The 22,983-nt window shown below is 43.4% G+C and overlaps 1 protein-coding gene across 4 annotated transcripts in view; it reads left to right on the top strand.

Annotated features, from left to right (window-relative positions):
* Positions 1 to 22,983, top strand: part of LDLRAD3 (low density lipoprotein receptor class A domain containing 3) — a 272,832-nt gene that overhangs the window by 161,525 nt on the left and 88,324 nt on the right. For all 4 annotated transcript variants that reach the window (XM_069091439.1, XM_069091435.1, XM_069091438.1 and 1 more), the window contains exon 4: positions 662 to 796. In XM_069091439.1, coding sequence (XP_068947540.1) covers positions 662 to 796 — 135 coding nt within the window. The remainder of the gene's footprint in view (positions 1 to 661; positions 797 to 22,983) is intronic.

The raw sequence follows: 22,983 nt of genomic DNA on the forward strand, positions 1-22,983 counted from the left end.
GAGGGACCTTAGAACATAGGACGTTAGTATCAGGAGGGACCTTAGAAAATGGGATTTTAGTGTTGGGAGGGATCTTAGAACACAGAATGTCAGAGTGAGAAGGGCCCTTAGAACATGGAACATAGAATGTCAGATCTAGAAGGAACTCATGAACAAAGACCTGAATGAGCTCTCAGAGCATGGAACATGGCATGTTAGAAGTCAGGACAGGTGGAACCTTAGAGCATGGAATATCAGTAGGTAGAAGGGCCTTAGAACATGTGCTATTAGAGGTCAGAAGAACCATGAAAATCATCTCATCTAACTCGGTCACTTACTAAAAAACAAAACTGGTGAGACTGTGACACACAAGGAAGGCTCTTACTCCCGTGTTCACACCGGGAGAGCTGTTCCTATATAGTTTTCTGCAGCCATGTTTATGCACACTCAGGTTTGTGTGTGCACACATACATATGCATGTGCTCTTTCCCCAGCCTGATCATGTGCCCCTTGAAGCGAGCTCTGCAGCTCGGCCCAGGGCTCTTCTGCCGAGGAGAGTTCTCTGAAGCTCAGCCCCGAAGGCCCCGCTCTGCTCCCCCCACATGGGAGCATCTTCCTGGTGGAGGAGAGCTCAGTGCATCTCCTGGATCTCCTGCTAACTCCTCTTCTTTTCCCTTTGCAGCTGCAAACCCCCTACTGTGTTCCACAGCCCGCTTCCATTGCAAAAATGGCCTCTGCATTGACAAGAGCTTCGTGTGTGATGGAGAGAACAACTGTCAGGACAGCAGCGACGAGGAGAGCTGCGAGAACTCTCAAGGTAGAGTCGGCCCGCGGCACAAAGCGCGATCGGGCTGAGGGTCGAGATTGCATCTTTTCCTTTTGGGCCATCTCTGTGACTTCCTGTCAGTCTCTGTAAAAGCAGGAGTTTTCTGTTTTCAGGAAGTTATGGAAACATGACCCAAGCAGAAAAAATTTTCATTATAAACATGTAAGAGAAATGAGCTCAAGAAAATGCTGGCTGTTGACCACATTGTGGGCAAGGGTATGAAATAACGATAGTAACAAGCTGTAAATATTCTTCAGCTTCAGAAGGTCTGTGGTTTCATGAGGGTGAACATTCTCTCCTTCATCCAGATGGTGGCTTTTCTGTGTGTTTCATGAGTTGTGTAATGATGAGAAACAAAGCCATCACCTTATTGCCCAACCTAGTGGTGATCAGCCTCTCCAAGCTTTAGATCCGGCTGGTCCTTGGACGAAGGCATAAAGTCCAACATTGATACCATGTTCCACCTCCAAAGAAGAACCCTTTCTTATTCCTAGATATAGAGAGCTCACTATGCAGTCACATTCTTAAGTATCCAGTAGAATATGAATTATAAGAGAAGGGTTGTGGTAAACTCATCCCTTCACCAGAACATAGCTCGCAAGGCAGCTTCTCCTAAACACGTCAGCAGAGAGGAAAGCTAGCATCCCCACTGCTGGAATGGGAGGATTTTTGTACTAGAAATACTTGCCTCTCTCTTTGAGCTCAGGGCCTGGTTGTCTTTGTTTAATGGATTAAAAATTAGAAATGTTTATTTCCCTCTGCAATACTTCCCAGGCCTTGAAAATACATTTCTCTTCTCTATGGACTGGGGAAAGGAAGGTTTTATTTAACATTATTTTGATGGGGGTGGAGAAAACTGGACCCAAGACAATTAATATGGTGCTCTGAAGTCCTTTTGCTAATTTCATCAGGGTAAAATCCATATCTCAGCCTTTGAAGCATCTACTTTATACCTCTCTCCCTTTGCCTTCTGTCATGCTTGATTCTGAGTTGTTTTCTTCTTTGGTCTTTAAGATTAATGACAGCCATTTAAGAACAGGGGCCGGGGGAATCCTGAAAGCCAGCGATTATTGTATCTTTCCTGGCCATATGGAACGTATAAGAGGATCAAGAAGCCCAGTAGTGGAATATTATTTTAATTGTGGCTTTGTTGGTTGGAAACATAACCTGTCGAGCAGACAGTTCCAAAAGCAGCAACTCAGAAATGGCGTGTCCATGGCTGCTCAGTTGCCTAGGCACCGAGGAGAGGCCCGCTAGGGGCTGAGGGCTGCGGGCCAGTGTGGCTCTCACTCATGGTGGGCTGGGGGCTGAACTGGGGTGCTTTGCAGCAGGAAGATGTGGATTCTCTTTGTGGGTTCAGCTGATACTTCCCTGGAAACCCAGGACTGAGGCATTGGATTTCAGAAGCTCAGCCCCTCAAGGGCACTCCTAGGACTTGCTGCTTCTGATATAGCAGAGGAGAGAGCAGATGGCAAATGAAAGGGGCTTCTGGGGGGAAAGCCCAGCGAGTCAGGAAGTGGTCCCTGAACTGGAAGGGAAGGAGGTCTGGGTAGAACCCAACTTTAACCTCTCAAGCAGAGAAGCCAGAGGAGTTCCTCCTTTCTTACCCATGGGCCTCAGATTTTCTTCCTTTTCTTTTTAAATTTTTCTTTATTTTATTTTTAATTTATGGGATAAAACAAGTATTTCCATAACTTAATAGACCATCCCTTCCCTATTCCCCCACAGCAGCAACACAACACACACACTCACTCATATACATACACACACTCATACACACACTCACACTCATACATACACTCACTCACACACTCATACTCATACACATACACACACACTCACACGTACACACCCACACTCAGGAACAAAGGCTCCTTGTACAGAGCAGGAGGGCAGGATGAGAAACAGGATGGTGAGTCGGTCAGGTATGATGTCCCTTCTATCAATAAGAACCAATGATAATAATCACCAGCACTTTTGCAAAGCCCTTTACATGAGTCATTTCGTTTGGTCCTCACAACAACGTGGAGGAAGCTGCTCTTCCTAACCGTGTTTTACAAATGAGGAAATTGAGTCATAGGGGTGAAATGATCTGCCCAAGGTCGAACAGCCAGTGGGTGTCTGGGGCTGGCCCTGAACTCAGGTCTTCCTGACTCCAGCCCCAGCCCTCTAGCTCTGCCCAGCTGCATATTTGGACTTAGAAGCAGGTTCTAATCTCCTGCTGACTCTTGTGTGACTTCTCTATGTATCTCAGTTTCCTCTCCTATAAAATGGAAATAATAAAGTCTACGGTACCTTCCTTACAAGGCTGGTTTGAGAGGTCAGGGTAATGCATGCAGAGGATTTTGCAAACCTTCCAATAGCACAAATGTGCAAAGAATGCCGGATTTTAGAGTCAGAGGACCCCAGGGTCAGATTCTGACTCTGACCTTGTGCAAGGTCACTTCTTCTCTTCTTCATCTGTAAAATGAGACAGTTGGACTTGGCCTCAGCTTCAGTATCATGACTCTGTAGCTGAAAGGGACCTCAGCAGCCCTCATCCAACCCATTCATTTTACAGATAAGGAAGCTGAGGACTTAGGAGGGAAATAAACAGATGGAAGGTCACATCTCTCTGCTCTCCTGTTCCCTGCAGTGTCTGAATGAGCTCCAACAGAGAGATCATGACTCTCCATGTTGGGTAAGGGATTTTTTGGGATTTAAAACCTGCCTGATTTTTCTTTTGGGGGAGTGGTAAACTATGGTCTTTTCTGGGGTTTGTTTTGCTGCTAACGCAGCTTCTTATGATTGGTGAGAAGCATATTGAGGCAGATCAATCAGGCAGGATAAAAAGTATTCTCTGGAGGTCCAAGCCTCTTCATCTGCATGTACAAGCTCCATGGAAAAGCCTCTGGGCCAAAGCTCAAGGAATCCCCAGCCCTGGCGAACCAGTGTTGTGACAAGGAAAAAAGAAGCCTAACTCAACTAATCAGTAAACATTTATTAAGCTCCTGCTGTGCGCCTGACTCTGTACTGAGCACTGGAGACATAAAAAGAGACAAAAGCCAGCCCCTGCCTCAAGGTGCTGCCAATCTAACTCAACTCTCTATGGTGATTTATAGCTTATGGATCATTTTCTTCACATTCGCCCTCTTTCAGGTCTGAAGAGAGCAAGGAAAGGAAACTGAGGCTGAGTGAAAGGGACTTGTCCACAGTTACAGAACTAGCAAGTGATAGAGCCCAGACTAGGGCTGAGGTCTCCTGGGCTCAAGTCCAAGGGTATCTCAAAAGCCCTGTGCTGCCTTGGCAGGAGGTCTGTATGAGAGATGGATGTCTTCTATTCTCAGAAGAAGAAAGTGGGAAATCAGGGACTAGAGACTGGGGGCTAAATCAGCTTCAGGATGGAAAACCCAATGGGAGCAGTCACCATTTTACTTCTTGCATGAAAATGAAAGCTCTCTGAAGGCAGGAATTGTTTATTGTTCCTGTTCCTCCAGAGAGGCATCTCTGTGTGGCCAGAAGGAGATGTCTTACCCCTGATTGTAGTAGGGGTGTAAGCCTAAGCAAATCAGAACCCCTCCTTGTCCTTGGAGACTCTAAGATGCTAAGTTGTGAAAAAGGTGCTGCCTTGCACTGGTGGAAGGAATTTCCTCACCTGGGACTTCCCTATAGCATTGAAAATCATAGGTCCATTTTGTTGTTCTTCACATCCCATCTCCCATCTCCAGACCTTTGCCCTGACTGTGCCCCATGCCTCATGTCTGTCTCCTGGTTTCCCTGGCTTCCTTCAAGACTCAGTTTAATTCCCTTTCCCAGTTCCCATAACTCCCCCCTACAACTAGAGGAGGGAGAGGGGTGACCCATACCTTATCCCACTGTACTGGTCTAAAGGTAGTAAAGGGGTCCCTGAGAGAGGAGCCAAGACAACAGAACTCTGGGGGTGGGTGTCTGGGGTAGTATGTTACAACATGGCAGTCCCAGTGGGGAAATGTGCCCCTCCCTTCGTGACTGCCCCTACAATCAGGCATCCATCTGTGGTCAGAGTGCTGTATATGAAATAAATGTGTACACATATAAATGTGTGCATGCATGCATACATATGTGATGCATGCACGCACACACCACCACTGGGTTGCTATGTCCTCTTTCCCTCCCACACACCCAAATTGCATTTGCCCCAGGGAACATTAAGTCCTGGTGAGGTTTGTTAGCAGACACAAAGGCAGAGGGATCCCAACCTCCTCTTTGGCTCAGAATATTTTCTCTTTGGATGCAAGAGTAGAGGATGAACCTGAGAGTAGACAGAAGTGGTGCTGTCATTCTCTTGGAAGGCGAATTACCGTTTAAATGGAAATCTGTAGACTCCTAATAAGATTCATTACCGCGAGTAATCATGAAGGCTTTAGCCAGAAATGGGGTTGGACTGGACGCCTCCTTCTAAGACAGGCTCCTTGGCCCTTCTCCAGGGCCTTGGCAGTGTCATGACAATTGGGTTTTGGAAGTGACTCATGGGGAGATGGAGAAGGGTTGCTTATCACTGGTGCCCCTAATAACAAGGGTAATGTATTTATGTGGCATTTTACAATGTACACGGCACTTTTAAACATTTATTATCTCATTTGTGCTCTGTTGTAGTGCTGTGAGGGAAGCCAGGCAAGTATCAGTGCCCCCAGAGTATAGATAGGAGAAGAGAGAAGTGAAGAAGAAAGCCTTGGTTTGGGTCCTGACCTTGGTGCACCCCCACTACTGAAAAAAATGTTCTTCATTTGTTTCAGGCTCTTCTTGACCCTATTTGAGGTTTTCTTGGCAGAGATACTGGAATAGTTTTCCGTTTCCTTCTCTAGCTCACTTTACAGATGAGGAAACTGAGGTAGACAGGGTTAAGTGACTTGTCCAGGGTCACACAGCTAGGAAGTATCTGAAGCCGGATTTGAACTCAGGAAGATGAGTCTTCCTGCTGTATGCACTATGGTGCCACCTAGCTGCTATCCCATTTTATGGTTGAAACTGATACAGACAAAAAAATGTAAGGACCTGGTCAGAGCCACACAGCTAGCAAGTGTCTGAGGCAGGATTTGCACTCAGGTCTGCCCGACTCTAGGCCCAAAGCTCTATTTACTGCTCCACTGAACTGTCTAGTAGGTCCTGGCAAGCCCCTGTGTCAGAGGTGATACTTTAACCAAGTATTAAGTAGAATTTGGTGGTTGCTGTCCTTCCTTTTTGAAGAGGACCAAAATGGCATCACTCTGCTACTGTCATGTTTCTGTGTGTCTGACTGTGGCTACTCAGACCTACATGAGCTCAAAAGGCCCTTCCATAGGTCCGGCACAAATAGAATTAGGTGTATGTGAAGAGGGAGGGCATTTCAGGCAGGAGGCACAGCCCGTGCAGAAATAATGCCTTAGTGGACAGCTTTGTGGCTGTATAAAGAGGCCAGAAGCCCCCGTCACCTGATGGCTGACTGACTTTAAGTGCATCTCCCTTCCTTACCCAGGCTGGTCCGAAGGTCATACAACCAGCAGGGCATAGATCTGGACCCAAACACGTAGAGTCAGATCTGGGCTCTGCTGCATCTTCCTTGGACAAGTGCCCTGATCTTTCTGGGCCTCAGAGAGGGTCAGTCTAGCCGACCTTTCCTATGCCTGTGCCCTAGCATCCCTGACAAGCGTGTAGATCTTAATGGAGCTCGGTCCCCATTGCCATCGGGTGTGAGAGTTCAGGGCTGCCCCCAGTACCATAGTAAGTCTTTGCAGGGAGTAAGTAAGCAATGGAGAAATGGTGACCAGAATCCCTGGGGAGGAAACATCCAAGTCCCGAAGGAAAGTGACCTACTGGGGTCCAGACCCCACGGGATCGGCCTGGGAGTGGGCACAGGAAGCACAGCTGACTCCCTTTGACTCCAGCAGCTGGAGATGGAGCCGTTCAGTGGTAGGAGGAGAGAGGGCTTTTCACTTTTAATTTCAGGTTTGAAAGAACAGCTGGGCCAGGGGAAGCAAAAGCCTTTGATTCAGTTGGAGAAACAGAAGGAGGTTCTGAAAGGTTGATTGCTGTCTTTCCGTACCTGCCGCTTTTTTTTCCTGCCTAATTGAATGTTGTGCATCTACAAAGCTTCCCTTCTCATCGGCTTCGGCGGGAGTTAGAAATTTCTAAAATATCTCTCATTTGGAAGCGAGTCAAATGGTTCTGCATTTGTTCCCGACAGTAATTACTTCCCAAGCTCTCGTTGCTGCCATGGTAATCTTCCAAGCTGTTCTCTTAATCTCCCCAGATAGGCTCTTCTTTCACACATCTTCTCTTTCTCCTTTCTCTCTCCATGCTGCCCTCTCTGGCCCTCTCCTTGGAAGAGCTGACAATGCTGGGAAGGCAGAAGGAGGAGGCATCCATTCACCTGTTGGAGATGAACTCCCTTCTAGGGGCCCTGATAGCGGCCCCACAGAATACACCCACAGGGGCATCCATAAATGCAGGATTTCCATTGGACAGTGTAAGCTTTTGGAAGGCTAGGATTATCAGTATTAGGATTTTGTCTCTATTGCCAGTTCCTAGAACTATGCCTGGTATGTAATGGGTGCAGAATTGAGTTGAATCAGATTGATCCAGTACAATGGGAATAAGCTGGCCTTGGAAGATTGGAGCTAACATTCTAGCTTTGCTATTGCAATCAGTCAACTAGTCCACATTTCTTAAGCACCTACTATGAGCCAGATACTTTGCTAATGTCTGGGGGACACAAGAAGATGCAAAAGCCAGTTTCTGCCCTGGAGGAGTTTATGCCCTAATTAGTGAGACAACCTGCAGAAAAAACATACAAAGCAAGCTCTGTACAGGGCAAATAGGACATAATTAGGAGAGGGAAGGCCCTGGAATTAAAAGGGGTTGGGAAAGACTTCCTGTAGAAGGTGGGATTTTAGTTGGGACCTTGGACAAGTGACTTAAACTTTCTAGGTTTCACCAAGAGGGAGACAAAGAGAGAGCCACAGAGAGAGACAGAGGCAAATAGAGAGACACGCACACGGAGAGACAGAGACACAGAGTGACAGAGACAGAGAGACAGAGAGAGAGACAGAGACACAGAGAGAGAGATAGACAGATTTGTTTTAATATTTCTTGTGGCTTCGTGGAGTCATTAACTGTGTGGCCCATTCTAATGTTCAAGGATTCTACTACTTAGATAAAGTTTTATATCACTTTTATTGAGTATCAATTCTCCTTTCAAGTATTTCCTCCAAAGATCTCATTTCTTTCCCAGATCTTTCCTCTAAATAATGAAAAGGACAGTTTCAGAAAAGATCTGTAAGATTTGTATTAACTCATTCAGAGTTAATGATTTATAAGGGTAACAATTATAAGATAATATTGTAAAGGCAAACAACTTTGATAGTCTCAAGAACTCTGACTAAAGCCATGACCAGTGATGATCCATACATACCAATAACAAAATATAGAATTATATATATATATATAATATTTGAGTTGTATATGAAATATCTTATATTTGAGATATATGTATATATACATATATATATATATATACATTTGATACATATTTTTGACATGTGAGAATTAGGGCAGGTAGTTGGCACAGAGGAGTTAGGAAGACTCATCTTCCAGAGTTTAAATCCAGCCTGACACTTACTAGCTGTGTGACCCTGGACAAGTCACTTAACCCTGTTTGCCTCAGTTTCCTCGTCTGAAAAATGAGCTAGAGAAGGAAATGGCAAACCACTCCAGTATTGCTGCCAAGAAAACCCCAAATGGGGTCATGGAGCGTCAGACCCAACTGAAAATAGCTGAAAAAAACAACAAATGTGAGAATCTGTTTTATTTAACTATATGTATGTGTATAAAATATATATTACAAAGGTTTTCTTTTTTAAATCAAAGTAGGGAGTAGGCAGAAGAGAAATGAGGTTTGTTAATTTTTTTCTGAAGAAGAAAGCACACTCAGAGATCTCTGAGGTTTTTTCTCACTCTAAATAAATCATCCTGTGATTTTTCACAATGGTTTTTGTTTGTTTGTACCTCCCAGGACCACAGTATATGGTCATCTCTGTATTCTGGTCTTACAGTCTCTTTGGATTTTAATCAGGAGTCCAGGCTCTGATAATTGTTAGCCGTGTAATCCTTAGGAAGAATCCTCTCTCTACCTCTCAGTTTTATCAGCTAATAACCCTTCTTACAGTGTCAGTTATTGTGAGAAAATGGCTTTAAAAACATTATTTATTATCATTATCATAGCCTTATCTCCCACAACCCCCCCCCCCCAGGTACCATTTGTTTTTGCTGTTTAGTCATTCAGCCAATTCCTCCTCTTCATGGCCCTATGGACCATAGCATGCCACACCCTTCTATCATCCTCTATCTCCTGAAGTCATTGTTTCCATGACACACTATCTTTCCATCTCTTCCCCTTTTGCCTTCAATTTTTCCCAACATCAATCTTTCCCAATGAATCCTCTCTTGTCATTCATTATGTGGCCAAAGTACTTTCAGCTTCAATATTTGATCTTCCAGTGAAGAGTCTGAATTAATTTCTTTAAGTATTGACCTACCTGGGTTCAAATTCTCTTGCTAGCTGTGTGACCCTGGGCAAGTCACTTAGATTCTTGTTGACCTCACTTTCTTCATCTAAAAAAGGAAGGTGAAAATTCCTGTCATAACTGACTCATAGAGCAGGATTTGGGGATGTTTCCCAATATCTTTAATACCTCCAGAAAGATCAAGAGATGCACAAATGATCAGCTCTTCTGCTCAATTCCCATAATACACTCAAGCACCAGGAGTTTTCAGATTTCCTAATCTCATAACAATTTTGCTTGATAACATGCTTGATACATGCCAGTCATTACGGTGGTGCCAGAGCTTGGCATGTAGGAAATGCTCAAGAAATGCTCAGTCAGTAAATACTTTATTTTTGGTGTGGAACTGTGGACTCGTTGTAGGGGACTCCCAGTGAAGAAGCTTCCTCTGCCATTGCCAATCAGCAGCTGCTCCCCTTTGGCCTCCAAGGCTCTTTCCAGCTCTAAAAACCCTGAATGTATAGTCTTTTGGCAGCTCTGTGGTGCAGTGGGTAAAGGGTTGGACTTGGAGTCAGAAAGACCTGAGTTAAATCCAGCCTCAGATTGTGTGACCCAGGGCAAGTCACTTAATACTGTTTGCCTCAGTTTCCTCATCCGTAAAATGATTTGAAGAAAGAAATGGCAAACCACTCCAGTATCTCTGCCAAGAAAACCCCAGATGGAGTCACAAAGAGTCATACATGACTGAAACAACTAAACAACCACAAAAATTGTTGTTATTTATAATATTATTATAGAGTTTCCCGGGTATGGAGTAGAGTGACTTTCCCAAGGTCACACAGGCAGTATGTATCCGAAGCCAGTCTTGACCTCAGGCATGATCATCATCATCTAATCCAGTCCTTACCCAAAACATGAATCATAGCCTCCTATTATTTACCAAAATGTCCTTAATTCCAGGGAAACAGGCAATGGTCAGACTGTCATGGGAAAGAGATTGTCTTATAGATGGTAGACTTGTTGGATTTCAAGCCAAAACCCAACTCTCCAATTTTACAGATGAGGAAACTCAGTTAATTGGTATACATGTCTTATCTCACCTGCTAGGCTCTGAGCAATTTCTATGGCAGAGAGACATTTAGATGCTTAATGAGTGTCTGTCTGTTGAACTGTATTAAGGATTCTGAGCTGTTCATCTAGTCTGGGGCTTACCCAGGTTGTCTGCTTTCTCCAGGAACTGTCTGCCCAGTTGGACCTGAATACCATGGCTTCCTGGTGAGCCAGGGATGGAAGAAGCAGCCTCTCAGTTTCTGATCCTCTGCTCAGGACTCTGATAAACTATTGCTTGGAGGAATAGGAGATATTATACCCACCTAAAATAATAACAGCTTTCATTTATTGAGAGCTTCCAGTTCAAAATGAGAATTTGGGGGGTAATTGTGAGTCTAATTAAGCCTCAAAAGCCCCATCCCTCAGTACCACGGGAATTCAGATGAGAATTGGGCATAATAGAGAGAAATCTGGGTGGTAAGAGGTCCTAATAGCTCTTATTAATTTTCCTGGAAAAGAATGATTTTAAGAGGAGGTCTCTGGGCTGTGTTCTTTCTCCCTCTGATCTAATGGCCTGAACATACCACCTAAGTCAGGGGAAGCCTTCAAGACCTTTATTCCCTCTGTGTCTGATAGGAGATGTGATCTCGGGCAAGCTTTTCATCTCATTCTTCTTCACTTCTGTTTCATTTTCCTGATCATGACCTTGGTAGTTTGGGTTTTGTTAATTCGGGGTTTTTGAAGTCGATTAAGGGGGCGCAGCTAGGTGGCACAGTGAATAGAGCACTGGCCTTGGAGTCAGGAGGACCTGAGTTCAAATGCAGCCTCAGACACTTAACACAAAAACTAGCCGTGTGCCATTGGGCAAGTCACTTAACCCCAATTGCCCTACCTTTCTCCCTCCAAAAAAAGCAAAAAAAAAACCCAAAACAAGTCCATTAAGGAACAACCTTCTAGTTTTCTATCTTGGTGTCCTCCTTATTTTAAATACTAGCTTACATCATAATGGAATATTATTATGCCTCAAGGAATGATACACTTGAGAAATTGAGAGAACTTGGGGAGAGTAGAACCCCCTGGCAGAGGGTAAACTAAATGGAACAAGTATGAGCAGTGTCTACAATAATGTCAGTTAGAACAATCCAATGTAGCCTGATTTGTGTAACTATAATGACAAGTCTTGGCCCTGGAAGAGAGATGAGGAAATGGGCCGTCCATGCTTTGTTTGAGAGGTGGGGGTTTGCAGGTGTAGAATGTTGAATATGCTGTCAGATACAGTGGGTTTTATTTAACTGGTTTTCTCAATCACAAGGGGAGGTTCTCTGGAGTTGTGTGTGAGAAAGGGGACTATCCAGAAATAAAAACAAAACAGGACAACTGGGTTGGGCATTGGATAGAGCACTGGGCTTGGAATCAGAAAGACTCCTCTTTCTGAGTTCAAATCTCAGACACTTCTATCTGTGTCAGTGACAGCCTCAGACACTTCCTAGCTGTGTGACCCTGGGCAAGTCACTTAACTCTATCTGCCTAAGTTTTTTCATCTGTAAAATGAGCTGGAGGAGGAAATGACAAAACCACTCCAGTATTTCTGCCAAGAAAACCCCAATTGGGGTCATGGAGAGTCAGACATGACTCAGACAATTTAATAAACAACAATTCTATCCTGTATTTTTTCCTCTTTTCTTTGTATTTTATGTGCAGTGTCTGACACATAGTGGTTACTTAATAGATATCCATTGGACTAAACTAAGTTGAATATATATATTAAAAATAAGGTGCTAAATCTGCATCCTTGGAGAGAACTGACACGCCAAGGATTTCCTACGACAGGTGATAATACTCCTAATAATAAATTATGATATTTCTATGATGCTTTAAGGTTTGCAATGCCCTTGTTATACGTGCTCTCATTTGAACCTCCCCCTATAGCATAAAGTATGCAGGTATTACTTTATTTTACAGACAGGGAAACTGAGGTTCAGAGGGGTTCCATGATTTGCCCAGTCACAGATGGTGTAACTGTTAGAATCTGAATCCAGATCTTCCTTATTCTAGTTTTTTATGATTTCTTCATTATGCCATTATGCTTCTCACTAGTCTTAAGAAAAGAATATAAGTGGAATGACTGAAGTTAGAGTAAATTGAATCCAGAAAAGTAGAAGGGCTTGGGGCCCTGATGAAGTTCCCCAATGGACCAGGAGATGGACGCCCCGGTGAGCTGTTCCTACTTTGTAGGTTTTAGGAAGGCGTCTCTAGCAGCTTAGACCGCTTATGGCTATCTAGTATCTATCAAATGTTCTGTTATTTCTCAGTCATCTCACACTCTTCCTGGCCCCATTCAGGGTTTTCTTGCAGAGATACTGGAGTGCTTTGCCATTTCCTTCTCCAGCCCATTTTACAGATGAGGAAACTGAGGCAAACAGATTCCCATGCCTTATTGGGAAATTCACTAGATGTGATACTTCAGACAAAGAGATTATGGGGTCCAAGCAGCAAGGAAAGCATTTTTGTAGAGATCATGTACTAGTGAGTTGATTTATCCTAGCCATCTCTAGCCCCTCGGCATGTCTTGCTATAACCACACTAAAAGGTCATATCACCATGATGCCTGAGTTACATTTAGGATTGTACTAGCCTTCAAGGTAAAAAGCAGGGGTATGAAACAAGTTGGCTCTCCAGCATTCTCAGTCCTGCCTGGGGAAATGCGGTTGTCCAGCAGACCCGGCTGGTTTACGCTGAGAACCTAACCTCCTTTACCAATGCTGCCAACTGGAAGAGCCCTCCAAGGCTTCAAAGCCTGAGAGTCACTCTCTGGCTCTGTTAATGCTTCCTTTGATTGAATCTGCCTCTGACTCATTATTTACAAAGGTTGTAAAATAAAGCTTAACTTGACATTATTGTACGTCAACACAGACCCAGTGTAGTCAGCAGCTGGACCTTCCCAGTCAGAAACAGACTAAATAAAAGAAAATGGGGGGAGGGGAGAGAAATTGCACATAAAATGTCAGGGAATGCTTAATTATATAAAGGTTATGCTTGTATAATTGTCTAAGTGGCTTGATTACAACAGCTGGCAGAAAGAAGCTAGATTTCTCTTCCCTTTATGTATCTGGAGCCTGTCACCTTGAAAGCAACAAGTTGCCTGGATCCTTAATTATTTTTGCCTGATTCCCTTTCTCCTTCCTTGTTCTTCCTTAAGCCCCCCCCCCATGTCCCTCTCCAAATATGAAAAGAAATGTTTGTAGAATCACAGATTAAAAACTAGAAGGAATCTCTGAACTCTCTGAGTCCAACCTTCTTGTTTTACAGATGATAAAACTGAAGAAAAGGAAAGTGACTTACCCAGGGTCATGAAACAGAATTCAATTCTGTCAGCCTGTACTAAGTAGTTCCTTTATGGAAGATTCTGCCACAGGCAAAGAATACAAAAACAAAACAGAGACAGGTCCCTCCCCTCCAGGACCTTGCTTTATATGGAGGTAGCATGGTGAGGGAGATGGGGAGCTGACGGGGAAGCTGGGAATCCCACCTTTGGTATAGACAGATGTATGACCCTCGTGAAATCATTACTTCCTACTACTCTAGATAACTCAATAAACACTAACCATGGCAGATAGTGTACCAACCTGCCTTGGTAGAGTGAGATTCCTCACCTGGGAGTTCCATATAGCAGTGAAATCAGAGTCCCAGTTTCCCATCCCTCTCCAGTGTATCTTTCTCCCTAGACTGGCACTCTTTCTACTACCTCATGAAGAGGGTCTGTGTGTGTATGAAGAGGGTCTGTGTGTATATCTGTCTATCTCTCTGTCTGTCTATACACGCATGGACATACAGTTAGCAAGGGTCTGAAACTGAATTTAAATCCAGGTCTTCCTCTTTCTACTGTGCCACCTAGACGCCTATATAAATATAAAAGAAAAAGGAGCTGAGGGAATCAGGGAAAGCTTGATGCAAAAGATGGGATTTAAGCTAAATCTTGAAGGAAAAGCAGGATTCTTTAATGGAACAATAAAGGAGGGAGCGAATTTCAGTCATTGGGGATGACCATTGCAAAAGGCATGGCGATGGGAAATGGAATATCATATGTAAGAACCTTTTAAAAATGTTACATCTATGTTTATTCCGAACTTAACAACCATCATCTAGAAAGAGCATTTCCACCTTCTGATAGAACAGGAAGAGGATTGCTCTGAAACTGAGAATATGTAAGAAATATAACTGTGTTACAATTGCATCTGAAAACTTCCGTGATCTGTGAGACTGAAGTCTAGCATTTGTTTTCTGTTCTTTGTGGTCACTGTGACCATATAGAAATATGGCACAGTGTGTAGGATTCTAGATTAGATGTCTGGACCAACTGGGTTCAAATCCCACTGCTGGCACTTATGAGTCAGTACCTTGTTCAAAATCCCTTAGGATCTCTGAGCCTCTGGCTCTCTAAGAGGAAGCTAAAGACAAGGTGTTAGCTGCATTAATAGAAGTGTCACCTTTATTGGAAACATCTGCACCCACAAAATCCCAGGTCCTTGAGGTCAGCAGTAACTAGGATTCCAAAGACTTTATTGATGGAATTCTTTCCATTTAGTAGATGAAGAAACTAAGATCTTAGGATAGACAATGAAAAATAATCTCCAGAAAATTTTGCTTCCAATTCAGCCTTCTTGTTGCCAAAGCTTTTCCCTCCTTCTGTGTCTAACTGCTCCATCTGGACTGAAATGGCCCTAGGATTATATAGTTTACCTTTATTATGTACCATACTCCAGGGCCAGGCAGTCAACTGTCAAAACCCAATTCCTATGTTTAAAGTAAATAGATTTAGTACCTTTGTGGTCCAGCAAATTCTTACTATTGAGTCAGTGAATGATTGTGATTCTTGTAGGGTGTTTAAAAAATATCTGTAGCCTCTTCTCACATGTGCAATCAGTTGAATAATTTCAAGACACATGGATCAGAATGTCCTTCCTCATGTTGTTGTTCTGGGGGATGGGAGATGTCTGTTGCTGGTAGCCCCTCCTCTTTCTACCTGCCGTCACTCACAGTAAATGCCTCAGTCCCTATGGAGAGCAGCTGGCATGATACTGTCATTTTCTGGGATCCTTCTGAGAAATGTACAGATGAGGTGAATTTGGAGCTCCTAAGCGACTGGGTGGCATTTTAAGGCACTAACTATCCATTTGAGGCAGCCTGAGTATCCCCATCCAGATGTTCCTTTGAAAAATCTCCCACTTTATTTGCATAGATAGGCTATTTTTTGGATAAAACTTTTAAAAACATATTAGAAAGAGAAGTGGTTTAGCATACTGGATAGGGCTTGGATTGAGGAGGATCTCAGCCCACCTCAGGGAGTTACTACCTGTGTGAGCCTAGAATGGTCATGGAATCATTCTGTGCCTCAGTTTCCCTCTCTGTAAAATTAAATAGGAGGGGTGAGACTCTACAGACTCCAGCCCTAAAATAGGTGACTCTGTGGTTTCAGAGCTACAAGGGACTTCACAAGAAGTCCAACCTCCCGGTCCAACCTCCTCATCTTACAGGTGAGGAAAGTGAGACTTGGAGATTATGACTTGCCCAGGGTCACCTAGGTAGTAAGCATCAGAGGCGGCATTTGAACCCAGGGCCTTTGAATCCAATTTTGCCCTTTTCACCACAGTCTCCTTTCGTGAGGTTTGCTCAGCAGTTCCCAAGCTGTTGTCTGGCGACAAAGTCTCCATATTTTGTTTTGGTTTGTTGTTTTTTACCAGATGGATTTCAATCTCAATCAGATGGAGAAGCCTTCTTTCTAACAGTTCTTTCTCACCTCCCAGGACCCAGGATTCCATTTGTGTCCCCTGCACAATCCTGGTCAGGTCCCACTCCATTCCAGTTCATCCCTTTCCCCCTTCCCACTCCTGTGAGCTTGGTGCCCTCTCTCCTCTCCTTCCTTCCAACCAACCACCATTTTGATGCTTCCTAATAGAGCAATCTTCTCTATGTGCTTGAGATAAGGATGATCAGCCTGGTGATGGTCCAGTTTCCAGTTCCCCAGCATATTTTAAAAGTCCCTTATGGACTGAATCCAACATGGTACCTGGGAAGGAAAAACCCAGAAACCTGGGTACAACCCCCCCTTCTGATGTTAATTCCCTGCATGACCTGATGCCAGACAGTTATCCTCAGTTTTCTATGCTGTAAAATGAGTGGGTTTCACTAAATAATCTCTGAGAGCCCTTCCAGCTCAACATTTGTGACCTAAACACCTTTTCCTCCTTCCGTCATGGTAGCCTCTGGCTCACTGTTCCTTCTCAAACAAAAGCCCTGCCCAAGGACTGGTTGGACCTTTTCCCTAGTACAGAGATTCTTAATTGGGGGCCCTTGGACTCAGTTGTTGGAGGGTTTTTATATTTGTATTTTTGTCATTTTATTTTAATATATAATTAGTTTCCTTTGTAATCCTATGTGTTTTATTTCATACATTTCCAGAGCATTCTTCTGAGGAGTCTATTGGCTTTGCCAGACTGCTAAAGGGGTCCAGGATAAAAAAAAAATTGAGAACCCCTACCCTAGGGTGTGAGCTTGCATCTTACAATTACTCCAAATCCTTTGTACTGACCCCTTCTCACCCCCTTTCATTTTAGAATGATCCCAGTAGATGGCCAAGGTGGGGAGACAAGCAGACTAATGGACTGGTAGAGAACAGGAGAATAGTCCTGAGATCTTCATTCCAGTTATTCTGTAATGTCTTTGGGGTGCCATCAGCCTGACTTTTGTTTTCCTTTGGGGGCTCATTAACACTTCTAATTGATGAGCTGGCAGCCTTGGATAATGGGAGGTCAGTGGTAAGCTAACTAGCCCTTTTTTAAAAAAGCCTGCCAATGCCCCCTGTGTTTCCTGATGGTTTCTGGCATATTTGTGTGTTTAATTTCCCCTTTTCTGTAATTTCCTTAGAAGATGGAGAGGAAAAAAACCACTAGGCAGTTATAAAGTATGAAGTGCCCGTGTTGTGAGGCCTTTGGGGCGTCCACTGATTAAGTCATTTAAAACATATAATTGGAGCATTCCAATGTTATGACATGGGTGAAAATCAGATTTCTTTGTCTCAGTAAAGAGAAGGACTGGTTTGGGGGCCCTATCATGAAATTTTGCTTCCTTCCAAGTGTACTTTGTAGATGTTAGAGATTGTTGATAGAGAGCTGGAAAGTACCTTAGAGGCCAGCTAGTCTAACCCATTCATTTTGTTTGTTAGCAAAATGAATTTTTTTAATTTTTAAAATGTTTTTAAAATGAACATTTTCTCTCCCTTACACCCAACCCCAAATTGGAAAGCAAAACAAAAACATTTAAAAAAAATATACATCATCAAATGAAACAAATTCTAGCATTGGCTATGTCCCCAAAATGTACGTCTACCTCTTCATCCCAAGTCCATCAGCTCATTGTCAAGAAGTAGTTAGCCTTCTTCCTCTTGACTACTCTTCATGGAGTTGATCTGTTCTTAAGTCTTTCAAAGTTGGTTGATACAATGTTGATGAAGTTGTGTAAATTGTTCTTGCTCTGATCGCTTCCCTTTGCATCAGTTCATATAAATCTTCTTAGGTTTCATTATTTCTTATGGCACTATAGTGGGTCATTATCATAACTTGATTAACAACCCCTTCACAAAATAGATGAGGGAACTCACCCACAGACAGGTGAAGTAACCATAGCTGGAATTCAGACCTAGGTCTTCCAAAACAGTCGATGAGTTTGGAGCTACAATATGGGGGCACTCTAAGGGGGGAAGGGGGAATGTTGTCCTTTTTTGAAGAAAGGAAACTATTCAAAGCTCCTGGGGGATGTTTTTATACTCTATCCCTGGAATGTCCTCTTTCCCTTTCTTCAGTCATTGAATTCCTACCCATCCTTTAAAGATTATTGCCAATGCCGCCTCCTTCAGGCTGCCTTCTCTTATCCCTAGGATAGTCACACAAAAGAGATCAGAATTGTTCTTCTTGGCCACGGAGGGCAGAGCTAGGAGCAGTGGGATGGGAGATGGGTAGGTAGATTTTGACCTACGTGTAGTAGAGCTGCCCAAAAGTCAAATGGGGCTGCCTTGGGAGATGGCGGATTCCCCATCCATAGATGAATAGAAGAAGAGCCTGGATGATCTCTTATCAGGGAAGCTGGAGGAAGGGATACTCATCCAGGTATGGGCTGCACTACATGGCCTCTTTGGTCACTTCCAACTATGAGATTACAGGATTCTGATTCATTCAGCAACCTCCCCTCTTAGCTCTCAAATGACATTTTGTGTTTTACACCTCTCCAATGTATTCATGATGTAACATCCTGTATTATCATTGTTTGTATTTGGAGCTTATCCCCCTTTACCAAACTGTGAGCTCAACAAGGACAGGAACCAGGTCTTATCAAAGCTTTGACCATGGTGTGGTAGAAATGAGCAATGTATTTTTGAATCAAGGGGACCAAGTTCAAATCCAGACTCTGGGCTCTTACTTCCTGTATCATCTTGGGGCAAGTCACATAATCTCTCTGGGACTTAGTTTCCTTATTAGGAAGGTTTTATGATACCATGAATTTTGAGGATTTTGTGTCTATGGGTCCTGGGTTCAAATCCAGGCCATGGTTCTTACTATCTTATTATATTGGCAAAGTTATTTAAACTCTAATATATAAAATAAGGAGATTGCAACTAGCCACCTTCTAAAATCCTCTTTCAGGTCAAAATTTCTGATCCTTTGAGCTCCTCCAGGGTCCAGCACAGTATTCTTCATTTTAGCCCTTAATAAATATTTGTCTAGAGGAAGGAAGAGAGGTGGGGATAGAGAGAAAAGAAGTACCACCAGAAAGGAAAAAGCGGCATTAGGGGGAAAACTTTGTTTTTGACTAAAGTTTATAGCCTACTTTTTTGGGGGAAAAAATAAAAAGAGTGTGGTTGTTCCCAGTCCAACCCAGAATCCCCAACTGCTGCTGCTTCTGCCCTGGGGCCAGAAGCATCCAAACTAAATGAATTCTGACTTCCTTGGGTTGGCTCTGGCATCCACTCTGGGCTTCTAAGTGTCTCCAGGAAAGGTGCGTCTTCTCTCCCTTCCAGAGGCGTTTGACCACAATTTCCCCAACTGTTGAACAGAAACACAAAGACCTCTTTGCTTTCTGTGTCTCCATATTTGGCAAGGAGAGTTGCTGCTCATCTACCCGTCTCTCTGACTCGATCAAGCCCCAAGTCTTAATTTGTTTTAAAGAATCATATTTAAAAGTAATGCATATTTATGAGGGATTTCAGAATGTAAAGCAATTATATGGCTTGCAATTAAACTTGGAATGGGAATTGAAATATGAATGATTAATTTTCTGTTTGTTTGTGGTACAGTATCTAGGCAAACAGTCAATCAGTGCTTATGTCAATAGTTAGCCCAGGAGAGAAAGTGACACTGGGGATCTGGGCCCATCATCATGCTTGGTGTTTAGAAGCCCAGCGTGAGAGAGATGAAAGATGCCAGCCGATGAATCAGGATTTCTGGGGCACTTACTCTGTGCCCAGTGCTGTATTAAGTTCTCTAGGGAATGGGGCTACAGCCTGGATTTGAATCCAGGGACTCTAAACCCAAAATCCAGTTTCTCCTGGGATGATAGAGAATAGGTTTCTGAATATCGAAATGTGCCTGGATTATAATAGGTAGGGAATGGAATGGAGTCAGGCAACCTGAGTTCAAATCCATCTTCAGACACTTGCTAGTCATGTGACCATGGGCAAGTCACTTAACCCTATTTGCCTCAGTTTCCTCATCTGTAAAATGAACTGGAGAAGGAAATGGCAAACCCCTTCAGTATATTTGCCAAGAAAACCCCATGGACAGTATAATCCATGGGGTCTCAAAGAGTCAGACATGACTAAGCAACAAAAGCAATAATCCCCATTTTACAGAAGAGGAAACCAAGGCAGGCAGAGGTTAAACTACTTGCACAAGGTCATGCAGCTGACAAGTTTTGATGATGGGATTCAAGTGTGGATGCCACACACAAGTATCGAATACGGATTTACTCAGAGTCATACAGGGCAAAGCTGTCATTTGAGTCTTCATCCTCTGACTCCCTTTCCTCTGCATCATAGCACTCTTCCCTGCCTCCAGGGGCAGCCCTCTAGCCCCTCTTTCCTGCTGCCTCTTTGCCATATGTGGCCTGGTTTGTGGAAGGAAGAGTGGTTTCTGTCAGGGGCACAGGGTCCTCAGATAACACAAAGATGGGAGAAGGTGGTGGAGGGAGTGATTCGGGGCAGGGCACTTGCATTGGGAGAAGATGATTGAATGCCTCAGGGAGCTGCATAGAGCCAGCCTACAGGGACAGCTTGAGCTTTGAAGGCGTCCTGGAGAATCCCAAGGCCTAAGCAGGCAATATTTGGAAAGCAGATTTAAAATGCCATGTGGATCAGCGAGGATGAAGATGGCATATCAAAGAACCTGCCTTCTAAAGGTCTTCCAGGTGTAAAGTGCAAGAATTCTAAAGACACAAATAATCATAATAACGGACGTTTAATACATTATATTAAACTTACAAAGTCCCTTCTGTAGATCAAAATTTTTGAGTCTCATAAGACAGAGAGTAGTTCTTACCAATATCATAATTCCCATTTTACAATAAGAAAACTAAGTCACTCAGCTCAGTGCTCTTAACCTGGAATCATGAGCCACATCTTTGGAGAGATCTCGGGATCGGTGAGCTTGGTGGGAAAAAAATAGCATTTCTGTTTTCACTAACCTATAAATAAAATTCAGCATTGCCTTCAATTATGACTTTTTAAAAATTCTTAATTAGAAAGCAGGGTCCATAAGCTCCAGCAGATCATCAGAACTGGTCCATGAAACAAAACCCTCATGAACTGTGCTCTAAACAGCTAAGTGATTATTGTTGTTCATTCGTTTTGGTAATGCAGCATTCTTCATGACCTTGGGGTTTTCTTGGCAAAGATATTGAAATAGTTTGCCATTTCCTTCTCCAGCTCATTTAACAGATGAGGAACCTGAGGCAAACAGGGTTACATGACTTGCCCAGGGTCACACAGCTAAGCGTCTGAGGGCTGGATTTGAGCTCAGGTCTTCTGATTAGAGCACAGCATCAGGTGATTTTTCTAGTCATTCAGCTATTTGAACCCACATCTCTCCTGAGTCCAAGGCCAGTGTCTCTCACTAGACCACAATAAAGAAAATTGGATTTGGAGTCAGAAGGCTTAGGTTCAAATCTTGCCTTTTTCTGCTTTCTAATTAAATGACCTTGGACAGGTCACTTAACCTGGTTCTCAGTTTTCCTCATCTATAAAATGAGGTAGTTGGGTTCCGTGACCTCTGAGGTCCCTTATAATTCTTTCTCTATGGTCCTGTGATCCACAATCCTACAAGCAATCAAAATTCTGGGCACCGATGCAGAGGGAGGGAGGGAGGAGAGATAGTGAAAGCTTCTGCTACCTTATTTCAAGTCCTGAGAAGTAGCCTCTTCCAGGAAGCCCTCTCTGACTCTCTAAAGTGAATATGGCTCCTCCCTCCTCAAATTTCTCTTTGTCTGGACTTCTCACTTGCACAGAGGCAAATCCCAGCTCAGCCATTTGCTGGCTGTGTGATTATGGGCAAAATATTTATCCTTTCAGAGCCTCGGTTCCCTCATCTGCAAGATGGGACAATAATATTTGCACTACCCATCTGAGGAGGTTGAGAGTTTGAAGACCTTTAAACCCTATATTAACATGAGTTACTAAGTCCACAGTTCCCAAAACTGTAGACCTATAGTTATTGGGGTGGCTAGGTGGCACAGTGAGTAAAGCGCTGGCCCCGGAGTCAGGAGGACCCAAGTTCCATTCCGGTCTTGGACACTTAACACCCACACACAAAAACTAGCCGTGTAACCTTGAGCAAGTTACTTAACCCCAATTGCCCTCCAAAAAGGAAAAAAAAGAACTGTAGTTATTTAAGGATGAAATAAAAATATTTTTTTCTTCCAATTCATGTATATTTTTTCAAATAGCTACTAAGTTGTTAGGACAATTACTCAGTTGCTAGTAAATTGTTTAGACCTAACTATATAATAAAGAGAGCTGTTCGTTATTTCTTTTACTAATTTACTAAGACACCAAGGGTGTTGTGAGCTGAGTAGATTTCAGAAGATTTCAGGCTCTTACAATTAGCATAGGATCATAGTTCCTAGAAGGGACCTTAGAAAGTTTCTAGTACAATCCCCTTATTTTACAGATGAGGAAACTGAGGGTCAGACGTTAAGTATCAAAGGTTAAGTTATCCAAAGTTATGCAAGCAGAAGAGCCAGAATCTGAACCCAGGTTCTCTGATTCCAAATCTCTTCCTCTTTCCACTGTCTCATAATGTCATTCTCCCTTGAATCACGGTTATGTATGCACTCATTCCTTCCACCATTATATGTTCTCCTTGAGAGCAGGGACCGTATCAGTCTTTGCTTCCTGGAGCGTAGAACAGTGCCTTACACAGAGTAGACATTTAATTAGTGTTTATGGAACTGAATTGAAAACTGAACCCCTGCCAAAGGGAGGTCAGGGTGCCAAATGAACGGTTCTGTTTTAGGACAAGCCATAGAGAGGGCGGCTCAGTTCAAAATCAGGTGCATGGAATCCCATTAAGCATAAAGGATCTCACA

This window comes from Petaurus breviceps, unplaced genomic scaffold, assembly GCF_028583685.1.
Source record: "Petaurus breviceps papuanus isolate PSGF00001 unplaced genomic scaffold, PetGlider_PUasm1.0 188, whole genome shotgun sequence".
In the NCBI taxonomy this organism is placed as follows: domain Eukaryota; kingdom Metazoa; phylum Chordata; class Mammalia; order Diprotodontia; family Petauridae; genus Petaurus; species Petaurus breviceps.